This window comes from Mustela lutreola, chromosome 1 (assembly GCF_030435805.1).
Source record: "Mustela lutreola isolate mMusLut2 chromosome 1, mMusLut2.pri, whole genome shotgun sequence".
NCBI lineage: Eukaryota > Metazoa > Chordata > Mammalia > Carnivora > Mustelidae > Mustela > Mustela lutreola.
In genome coordinates, this window is record NC_081290.1 from 272,288,498 (window position 1) to 272,300,698 (window position 12,201).

At 36.6% G+C, this 12,201-nt stretch overlaps 1 protein-coding gene across 4 annotated transcripts in view; it reads right to left on the bottom strand.

Moving 5' to 3' along the window:
* Nucleotides 1–12,201, bottom strand: part of CKAP5 (cytoskeleton associated protein 5) — a 108,062-nt gene that overhangs the window by 64,389 nt on the left and 31,472 nt on the right. For all 4 annotated transcript variants that reach the window (XM_059141236.1, XM_059141226.1, XM_059141235.1 and 1 more), the window contains exons 2-4: nt 6,223–6,315; nt 5,326–5,519; nt 3,687–3,893 (exon numbers count right to left, since the gene is read on the bottom strand). In XM_059141236.1, coding sequence (XP_058997219.1) covers nt 3,687–3,893; nt 5,326–5,519; nt 6,223–6,279 — 458 coding nt within the window. In that variant the 5' untranslated portion in view covers nt 6,280–6,315. The remainder of the gene's footprint in view (nt 1–3,686; nt 3,894–5,325; nt 5,520–6,222; nt 6,316–12,201) is intronic.

Here is a 12,201-nt window from a genome sequence, read left to right on the forward strand (position 1 = left end):
TTTGCTTCAGTTTTTCACGAAAACAGTTGCATTCTGACTTCTTTTAAAGAGGTAGTACAGGGCGCCTGGGTGGCTCAGTTGGTTGGACGACTGCCTTCGGCTCAGGTCATGATCCTGGAGTCCCGGGATCAAGTCCCACATCGGGCTCCCAGCTCCATGGGGAGTCTGCTTCTCCCTCTGACCTTCTCCTCGCTCATGTTCTCTCTCACTGTCTCTCTCTCAAATAAATAAATAAAATCTTAAAAAAAAAAAAAAAAGAGGTAGTACATTTAACCTTATGTATTTGTTACATTTTATATTTTTAAGTTCCTAACTGGCCAAATTTAGCTTTCTGAGTCACTGTTAACATTTCTGCATAACAAATTCCGGAGCAAGAGGGATTCGGTTATGAAACAATACCAACATTCTGTAGCAGAACTCATATACAAGTTGACCCTTGAACATCAGAGGTTCAAACTGTGTGGGTCCACTCAGACATAGGCATTTTACAGTACAGTACTGTAAAATGTAAATGTATTTTCTCTTCCTTATGTTATAATAACATTTTCTTCTCTCTAGCTTACTTTATTACAAGAATACAGTATATACTACAGATAACATACAGAATATGTTAATTGATTGTTCAAGTTATCTCTAAGGCTTCCAGTCAACAGTAGACTATTAGTAGTTAGGTTTTGGGGAAGTCAAAATTTATACACAGACTTTTGACTGCATGGGGGCTAGTACCCCAACCCCTGTGGTGTTCAAGGGTCAACTTATTTATCTACTACATTATTTATTTATCTAATGTGTATAAATTTATCTCCTGTACACAAATGCAACAAAAAATTTTAGTAATAGCTACTGACATACTCCAAAAGGCTAGAGGAGACAGAAAATATTCTCCTTCAGAAATGATATTTAAAAAGAAATGTGGTTATATAGTTTAAATACAGATATCATAACATGAAAATAAACAAGATGATCTCCAAGATTTCCTTTAAAATCCCCTTTAATAGAAAAGAACATTTTAATTTGGCTCAGTTGACCTTTAAGACTAAAGGAAAAATAAGAACTTAGGGTTATGAAACAGGACACTCCACACTGTGCCTGAAGAACCTAACATCAGGGATCTTGGAGTCTTCCTTTAAAATTTTAAATTATCAGATTTTTTTGTTTCACTATCCTGGCCTAGTGAAAGATGGAAGACAAACCTACAGAAGAGGTCCACATGGGAAACGGATAACTAAACAAAACTTAATCTGGTTACTAAATATATTACTATAGAAAACCACCCATGGGAGCGCCTGGGTGGCTTAGGTGGTTAAGCATCTGCCTTTGGCTCAGGTCATGATCTCGGGGTCCTGGGATCACGAGGCCCAAGTAGGACTCCCTGCTCAAAGGAGTCTGCTTCTTCCTCTCTTTCTGCCCTTTCCCCTCTGCATGTGCTAGCTCATTTTCTCTCTCTCTCATAAATAAAATCTTACAAAAGAAAGAAAGAAAGAAAGAAAACCACCTATGGGTTCTAGAAGCCTGCTTTAGGGGCCACAGAACATTTCTGATTTCCTGAAGCTCTCATAAACACAAGTAGTTTGAGTACTCTGAGGAAGCTCTGGAATTTAGGATTGAACAGTTTGGCCTCAAGGTTCTTTTCTTTTTAAGATTTTATTTATTTGACAGAGACACAGTGAGAGAGGGAATACAAGCAGGGGGAGTGAGAGAGGGAGAAGCTGGCCTCACACTAAGCAGGGAGCCTGATGCAGGGCTTGATTCCAGGACCCTGAGATCATGACCTGAGCCAAAGGCAGATGCCTAACAGACTGAGCCAGCCAGGCACCCCTGGCCTCAAGGTTCTTGAAGGTCCCAGAGAGCTATCTAATTTCTACGATAGATTCTGAGATGCCTTAGGACAAATAAAGAATCACACAGGGATAGAACTAAACTACAACATCTGAAGGAAGACCTAACTTGCTCTTTTTCTATACTTATTTTCCCAGTCAGCTTAAAAGTAAAATAATTAGAATTTACAGCATTCTGAATTAGATACTTCTAGTTTTGGAGCACCTGGGTGGCTCAGTGGGTTAACCTTCTGCCTTCGGCTCAGGTCATGACCTCAGGGTCCTGGGACAGAGAGCCTGCTTCCCCCTTTCTCTCTACCTGCCTCTCTGCCAACTTGTGATCTCTTTCTCTGTCAAATAAATAAAGTCTTTAAAAAAAAAAAACAACTTCTAGTTTAAAGGCAGATTACAGGGGTTCCTAGGTGGCTCGGTCAGTTAAGCATCTGCCTCTGCCTTTTGGCTCAGATCATGATCTCAGGATCCCGGGACTAAGCCCCATGTTGAGCTCCCTGCTCAGTGGGGAGTCTGCCTCTCCTTCTCCCTCTACCCCACCCCCTGCTCATGTTCTCTCTCTCAAATAAAAATAAAATCTTTAAAGGCTGATTATAAGCATAATACACATTTTCATTAAGAGATCCATTACTAAGGACAGAACATATCTATGGAGATAAGCACAGTCTTTAAAAATTTTTTTAGATTTTATTTTTAAGTAATCGCTACACCCAACATGGGGCTTGAACTCAAAACCCCAAGATCAAGAGTCATATGCTCCACCAACTGAGCCAGCCAGGCACCCTGAGATAAGCATAGTCTTGATAACCAAGTCAATCAATAAATTTCTAAGATGACAGATTGAACACACTATTTACTACTCATAAAACCACACCCACTATACTGTACTAGGCTTGAAATGAGGAAATATTACACAAAAATCTAAGTGAAGACAAATTTTATAAAAGAAATTTATGAACCAAGCAAAAGACAATGTAAAAGTTTAAAATTTATAATTTCAGTATCATTTAACAAAATTTAGGAATTTGGGTATTTCTACATAAGATAAACACCAAAGGAAGCATCTTCTCCAAGAAGTAGGTCATACACAAAATTGCAAGGGAGCTGAGTTGGGATGGTCTTCACTCTCATAGGTCACACATTTAGGATTTCACTAGAGCTGCTTTCTAAAGTTTCTCATGTGGATAGTAATGGGGACAGGATATCAGATTAGAAGGGCTGCCAAATCGGAACAAAACAGTGGTTTGTCTAAGTCAGAGTTCCATAGCAAATTACAGCCACTTGTTCCTGAAAGAGATTTCATTCATGAAAAACTTCACTGCCAAACAACAAGAAATTTTTGCATTGAAAATAACTTACTGCATAAGAGTAAAAATTACTTTCTATTTGCTATTGCTGTGGTTCTATTTAGAGGCATAGAGCATTTACTTCTACTTTAATAAAAAGGCATCAAAACAAAAAACAAAAAGGCATCAAAACAAAGGTCTGCTTTAGCAAATAAATAATCTTTAGCCAACATTTCAAAGTTCGTACATATGCTTGAGGATAACAAGCTTTAAATATCCTGAGGAGTGTTTTTCCATGAAAACGCCAATTCCTAATTTGAAAACAGGTCAGAAATCTCCCCGTTCATCTTCATTAGAAGGGGATTTAGATAAAATAACTATGCAACACTACTTGAAGGCTAAGATTACTGAATAGCAAGTGCCACACTTGAGGAATGACTTTAACTTTCCCAGGTCAATTTTCCTGGTTGGTGTGGCACGCCAAGGCCAGCAGTTTTCATTTCTATTTATGCCAGGAACTCAAACTCAGTTGAGATATTCTAGGGCAGAGAACTAAAGCAACAAGTCTTACCTTAAGGCTTTCCTCAGTGTTTCTATGCAGGCCACTACTATCTTGGGGTTCTTGTTGTCCAGGCCTTTTAGGAGCTCCTCTTGCACAGCCTCGGCTTTCTCAATCTCTATGTACATTAGACAAATCTCAATGCCTAGCTCCTTGGCTTTGGCTTTGGGTTGGTTGAACACTTTACTTACAACACCCGACACAACTTCACCTGTGGTTCTGTAATATAGAGTACAAACAACCACCACTACACTCAAAAACACACTTTAGTAGAAAGAACTAGAAAAGGTCATGGGGGGGCATGACAAATACTTTTTAAAAGGCTTAGAAATAAAGTAAATGAGTTTTTTTCATTTATGTTCAAGAACATGAAAGACAAACCTACACAAACCATAAAAGTTTAAGACATGTCACACCAAGCAATGACACAGAACCTTATCTTCTCTTTATAAATGTAGAAAATTCAAATAAAAAAGCAAAAATCCTTTGACATTCCATTATCCTGAGAAAACTACTTTCAACTATTTGGTACCTATCCTTCCAGATTTATCGCTCTACAAGCAAGAGCAGATAGACATCCATACAGATGTATTTTTTAAAAATAGGATTACAGAGTCTTGCTTTTTTGAAAAAATTTTAAAAGGTCATTTTAAGCATTTCTTAGAACAAGAGAATTTCTTCACAGAGGAGATGGATATGTACCTTTAATATCAAAAGGCTGCTCCTGATTCCTTGGCAAGATTTTATAGTAACTTTACTGCTTTGAATTTTTTTCTAAATTAAATAAAACCTGTACCATTGGAACTCAGAGGAACTGAGTGGGTTGGGGCTACATGTATTCATCAAAAAAGTTTCTGGTATCAGAAGAAAAATGCAATTTAAAAAAAAGCAACATTTTCACTAATGGCAAGGGAAACTCAGTAATACTGTTAACAAAACTGTCAGGTTAATGATTGTCATTATTGGTATAATCTTTGAAGTAAGTCAAGTATATATTTCTCGTGCAATTAAGTTGAGCCCCCACCCCCTTTTTATGGAGAGTTCCTTTCAATGACATTAAGACTAGCATTAGAAAACCAGGTTTCTGAGGTATGGGAGAGTGGGTGATTAGAAGCCTGGATCATTTGCAGCATACGTCCAACTGGCCAGGAGTCAGAGAGGCTGTTTAATTAGCAACACCTCTCCTAAGAGGTAAAAATGCCTAATCACCACAGAGAGAAAGACATGTTTCTTAGATCACCTTGCTGGGAAGCCTTGTAGAAAGAGATTTTTGTACTACCCAAATGCTTTCCACTCAAATTCTGTTAATTCCTTTGCTAACACCCTGAAGTTTCCTCTAAAACTTAGTAGAGATTTTTCCCTCTGGTTTAAAGTTAATTCCCATATGGAAGGCTCCAAAGGAAACTTGCTCATCAAACCTTAAGGTATTTCAATTCTAATTTGTTCTTTAGAGATCTCATGTTCCATTTAGATTTCTGAGAGTAGATAAGAACCAAATGAAAAACAAGTACCAAGGAGCTATGAAAGTAAGAAATTTAATATCTTCTAAAAGTGCTAATAACTAAGGACAATGATCCACAAACATACATATATTAATTGATGCAGCACCAGACAAGGGTTTTACCAGAATAGCTGGAAAGAAACAACTTACTTTCCTGCTACATGGGCATTTTCAACATAAACAAGTGCAGCTTCTAATCCTTTCAACTGAACCACTGCGTTGGAATCAGTCACAAATTTTTTAATCAGTCCTAAAAATTTGGACCATTCTGGGCTCTTTTCATCCTTTATTTTCTGGAAGATCTTCAGGGCCTCTTCATACCCACTTAACCTTGCTTTCCAGAGCTAAAAGAAAAGAATTTTGAAACAAAACACAATTTAATGATATTATTATCTTCTGTTAATTGGGGGTGGGGTGGGATGACTGCCCTCTACCAGGTAAATCGGAATACAGGACCCCATGATTAGAAACAAAAAAAGGTTAAGAAATTCAGAGTTTTCAAAGAAGATTAGTTTATAAACTTTTTTTGGTTAGTTTATAAACTTTTTTTTAATTTGCAATATTCATTCAAGGCCATCTAGAGTTCCTAACAGGTCACTATAAACGTATCTCACTTTGTATCCAAGTATTAGTTCTTCCTTTTTTGTAATAGGTAAATTACAATTAAAGATGTAACGATTTAAAAATGACATATCAAGGGCACCTAGGTTCCTCAGGCAGTTAAGTGACCATCCCGACTCCTGATTTCAGCTCAGGTCATGATCTCAGCCTTGTGAGATGGAGCCCCATGTCAGGCTCTGCGATCAGCACATCATCTGCTTGAGATTTACCCCCCACCCCACTCACTTGAGCATGTGACCTCTTTCTCTCTCAAATAAAATCTTTAAAAAAAGTGAGAAATCATCCCTACTGCAACTGTCTCCAAAGCATGTTGCTTCTCAGCAGGATCATGTAATCATCAGGGCAACTCTATACTGTACCACAGAGGGTCAACTGCTGAAAAAACAAGCCAATGACACTGAAATCTGAATTCCAGGAAAGTCTTACCTTGTGTTCACATTTCTGATCAACCGGCAATTTCATCCACTCACTGTCATCTCCCATTGTGCTTCCAGTTTCTCCTCAAATTAAGAGTAATTCCTGGTCAGAGAGAAATCGGTACCTAGTTAAGTTTACAATCAAGCTGTCTTGTAAGACAAAATGACTTTTCTGAGATTATTATTTTAACATGCATATACCAGTAAGAGGGAAAAAGCTCTTTCTTTGGTCAAATGCCCATTTAATTCCATTAATCGAACATTTAAAAAGTGAAAGAAAAAAGTTAACGAAAAAAATCTATGGGGCGCCTGGGTGACTCAGTGGGTTAAAGCCTCTGCCTTCGGCTCAGGTCGTGATCCCAGGGTTCTGGGATTGAGCCCCACATCAGGCTCTTTGCTCAGCAGGGAGCCTGATTCCCCCTCTCTCTCTGCCTACTTGTGATCTCTGTCTGTCAAATAAATAAAATCTAAAAAAAAAGAGAGAGAACAAAACCTCATGAAATTAACATTAAAAAAATCTAAATGAGAGGCGCCTTGTCTGGCTTAGTCTGTAGAGCATGCGACTCTTAATCTCAGGGCTGTGAATTCAAGCCCTACACTTGGTGTAGAAATTACTTAAATAAATAAAACCTAAAAAAAAAAAAAAAAAAAAAAAAAAGACAAGACACTTATATATTTTCCCAAATAGGAACTTCCTAGGTATATGACAAAGCCAGGATAAAAGAGCTGAGTTTCCTGGCCTTTAACAGGGCAAGAAAAGAGTTTCAAAGAAAGTCATACATACGTTAACCTAAAATTCCTTTAGAAAATAATCAATATGTAAAAATCTCAGTGTTTTCCAGCTGTCTACCTAATTCTGGTAATTATGACTCTAGACAGTATGATTACATAAACTAATAAAAAATTAAACCCCTAAATGAACCATTCCTCTATAAACTTTATATCATTTTTTAGTTAGGTTTATAGTCAACATTCCTTTAACAATTTTATGCTATTCGTTTAGATAACACCTTTCTTTTCTGATTATGAAAGTAATGTATGTCAACTGCAGAAAATTTGGAAGTTAAACAAAATACGTACGGAAGTACAGTATTAAAATAATTTACCACCAGTTATTAACGATGATGAACACTGAAGTGTATGAATCCTTCCAGAGTCTTTTCTTTAAATATTTATTTATTTACTTGGTGGGGGTGAGGTGGGCACAGGAGGTCATGATCTGAGCCCAAACCAAGAGTTCAAAGCTTAACCAACTGTGCCACCCAGATGCCCCTGGAGGTTTTTCAATGAACATGCAGTATATAAATTATATGAAAGAGACAGGGATAATCCTCTTGTAATCTTTTTTTTTTTACATAGCCACAAACATTTTCCCATGTTTGAGAACATGATGTTTAAAGGTTACATAGCACTTCATTTTATAAATATACCAAAATTACCAATCTTAACACTGGACATTTAGATTGTTTCCTATTGTTCAGTATTATAAATAACATAGAAGGGATCCTGTTCATCTCTCCATTTCCAGTCCCAATGCGACATAAAATAAACCTTCAATAAATACTTGTTTAATGAATATGTACTTTGATGGTGTCTACTATGAATCGGGTGCTGTGTTCTTGCTAAACTTGATGATTCACTTTGTCCTAACAGCAACTACATCAAAGAAAGATATTTTCTCTACACACTAGGCTCATAAAATTTATGCAACTTGTCTGAAATACAAAACTGGAATCACATTATGATTCAGTCTATGCCTCTTTCTTTATATCCTGTTCCCTCCCATCAATATGTAGGGAATATCCCAGTGAAAACTATATAGTCGAAGAATTACACTTATTAGAGTAAGTGGAATTTTCATTAAGACTTCTCTCCAAAACCCCTGGAACCTTGAGAACAACAGCTGTGTGTTTTAGAGAATGAATCAAACTTTAATAGAGATTCTGCAGCAATGGTGGAAGATAAATTAGTACAGCAGTTTATAAAGTAGTATAGTAAAAAGTAATAATAGTACTACTACTAATAGTATTAACAATATTATTAAATAGTACAACAGCTTATAAAGTATAAAGCATTACCCAAGTTGGAGATGTACATACTCTACTTCATTGCTGGGTATCTACCTTAGGAATTGATACCAACTTCTTTCAGAAGATCTTATACTAGATATTCACAGCAATGTTGTTCATAAAAGCCAGAAGCTTAAAGCATTTTACAAATTCATCAGAAATGTATGAATAGTGGTATATTGAGTGCAATATTATATGGCAGTTTAAATGAAAGAACTATACAGTGCTTCTCAAACTCTTTAGTGAATGATCCATCTTTTTTTTTTTTTTTTAAGATTTTATTTATTTATTTGACAGAGAGCACAAGCAAGGGGAGCTGCAGGCAGAGGGAGAAGTAGGCTCCCTGTGGAGCAGCGAGCCCAATGTGGGGCTCAATTCCAGGACCCTGGGATCATGACCTGAGCCGAGGGCAGACGCTCAACCAACTGAGCCATCCAGGCATCCCATGATCCATCTTTTTAAAAATTTCAAGTAACTGTACACTAATATGTCTGTAAAATACAATAAACATTATTAGCTCTGTGTATTTTTGGAGTTCCCCAAGTGAATGGAAAATAGTACGTCCATCACGTAAACCAATTTGGTGGTTCCTTAAAAAGTTAAACATGGAATTATCATACGGCTCTGCAACCCAAAAAATGAAAACAGGTACTCCAGCAAGTACATGCACATGCATATTCATAGTGGCGCTGCTCACTTGAAGCAATAAACAGTTCAAATTTCCATCAATGGATGAATAAATTCTGAGGTGTAATTACAATGGACTATTATTCAGCCATAAAAGGGAATGAAGTACTGGTACACAGGCTACCACACGGTTGAACTTCATAAACATGTTAAGTGAAAGAAGCCAAACACAAAAAAAGTCCCATGTTGGAGGATTCCATTTATATGAAATGTCCAGAACAGATCAATCCTCGGAGATAGAATGCAGACTAGGGTTGCCAGTAGTTGGAGAGACTGGGAAATAAGAAGTTAACTGCTTAATGGGTAAGGAGTTTCACTGTGATATGATGAAAGTGTTTTGAAACTAGATAGAGGAGGTGCTGGCACAACACTGTGACTGTACAAAATGCAACTGAATTGTTCACTTTAAAAGAGTTAATTTTATGTTATGTAAATTTCATCTCCATAGATTTTTTTTCTTCTTCTTTTGTTTTTTTTTTTTTTTTTAAGTTTTCAGGTGATTCTAATGTGCAGCCTGGGTTGAAAACCTCCAAAGTTACTTTCTTGGCACAAGTTTGAGCTGCAAAGGCAATATCTCTTATCTGTTTTTTTTGTTTTTGTTTTTTAAAGACAAATACTTGATGAAAGTCTTCAAAACATTTTCCAACCAAGAGAATGTGAACTGTCAGTATTTGACTGTCAGTATTCTTTAAGTTCACTGCAAAACTTCTTCTTTTTTCCTTGTTGGTCACTTTTATAAACATGAAGTAAAAGGTTATCCAGCCTAACTGTCTCATATAAAATTTAAATGCCATTATGTTATGCTTTCTGAAATGGCTTCTACTACTTTATTGCCTGAATTTTTAAAAATGGTATTTAAGGCTTTGCTTCTTTCTAATCAAAGGAAAGGCTTGCTTCATATCAAAACTTCCTCAGCCACTGAAATAGTGAATACAGTGATTGTTTATAAATGTGGCACTGGGGACTCTAGCTCTGTGTTTGTCTTCTTCTAGGATTGATATATTAAGAAAAAAAACTTATCCACTAAATTTCTCCGATAATTGTTTTAATTTTAACTTTAGAATTTAGTTTTTTACATATGCAAGAAAATATACACAATATGAGTTATGAAGCATTACAATAAAATTGACCCAATGACCTAACATCCAGCAGTCGAAAAATTAGAACACTATTACTATTAATATTACTGCACCTGTACATTTCTTTCCTACCCCATCCTTCTTCCTACAGAAGTACTTCCCTGAAGTCCATTTAGTTCTATGCCACAGTCACAGTCACACATCCCTAAACAATAAAGTTAACTGTGTTTATTTGTGAGCTTTAGAAAAATATTATCTGTGTTGTCTTCCATAACTTCCTTTTTTCATTCAGTATTTCATTTGTAAAATTCATCCATGTGTATACTATAGTTCAAAGCTACTCAAAATGTGGTCCAAAAGCTTGTGCTGGCTCACAAACATGTGGGAGACAAGTACAGAAATGGAGATAAGAGTTTAGAAACTGCCATAGCACCTATTCTAACTCCTTTTATTATAGTGGTTTGTGGAACTGAAAAGGTTCAGTATAAAGTATACTGAATATATACAGTATATATATTCAGTATATAAAGTATACTTTATAAAGTATAAAATGCAACACAGAAAGCAAGGGTGTGTAAAGTCAGGCTGCAAAGTAGTCAAGATCAAACCCTGGACAGACCTGTGAGCAGTGTTAAGGAAGTCGGACTTTACCCCAAGTGTAAAATGAAACTTTGAAGGACTGTAAATAGGAAATACTACATATGCCCTCAAACTTACATTTTTGAACACTGTATGCTATACATGTAAAAAGCAATATAAAGAATGGTTTGGAAGGCAGTAACAATGGAAGGAAATCAGAATACAGTGGTCTAAATGAAAGATTATGGGGGCCTGGAACCTAAGGATAGTAGTAGCAGTGCAGATAGAGGAAAACGGATGAATTTTAGAGATATAAGGAGTGTAAAGAATGGTTTTACAGAGTGAATGTAGAAGAGTGGCTCAGTCTGTTAAGGGTCTGCCTTCAGCTCAGGTCATGATCTCAGGGTCCTGGGATCAAGTCCCAAGTCAGGCTCCCTGCTCAGGGGGGGTCTGCTTCTCCCTCCACCATTCCCACCTGCTTGTGATCTCTCTCTCAAATCATTACAAATATAATCTAAGAAAAGGAAAGAAAATAAAATACATTACACATAGTGTATAGGCCTTTTTAAAAAAGCTAGGCGTGGAGCTCAACACGGGGCTCAAACTCATGACCATGAGACCAAGACCCGAGGACACATAACCAACTGAGCCACCCAGGCACCCCCACATAATATACAGACAATTTATAGTTTTATTATAGTCACTTTACCTTCTTTACTTTTATGTATACATTGACCAAATAAAGAACTGAAACTAGGGCTTTTGCTTTTTCTTTTAAACCTTTCTTGGTCTAATTAACATTTGAGAGCAAGACCATGCATCTCCTGCTTCTTCACAGACTTTAGGGCACTATTTACAATAGTCCCAAAGTTCCTACTTAAAACAGCTCATACCAATCATATATCTCAATAGTACTTTATATTTTACAAGTATTTATAAATTTTTTTTAATTTGAGATTCCAGTGAGGAAGACATTTAACTGCTTCTATGTATTTCACAATATAAGTACAAGCACACTGTTTTATTACCTCCCTGAGTTTTCTTTCATTTCTATATTATTCTTAGTTATGCAGCTTGTTCTTACTAAACTGTAAGATTCCCTTGAGCAAGGGCATTTTTTGTCTCATTAATCTCTATTCTCACAATGCTCAAAAACCACAAAAAACAACATGGGATAAAGCAAATATAATTATCCTCTTCTTCTTTTTTTTTTTTTTTTAAGATTTTTAATTTATTTGACACAGAGAGACATAGCAAGAGGGAACACAAGCAGGGGGAGCTGCAGAGAGAAAGGGAGAAGCAGGCTTCCCACTGAGCAGGGAGCCAGATATGTGGCTTGATCCCAGGACGCTGGGATCATGACCTGAGCTGAAGGCAGATGCTTATCGACTGAGCCACCAGGTGCCCCTAATTATCCTCTTCTTACATATAGGGAAATAAAAGGTTCAGTGTCTTACCTAAGGTCATCTAAGTAGGAAAGACTGGTCTAGGAGAGATTTCTTGAATCCTAGTTTGGTGAAATTCTTACAAATTATCTATATATGGTTTCTAGGTTATCTATAGTGAAAACTATTA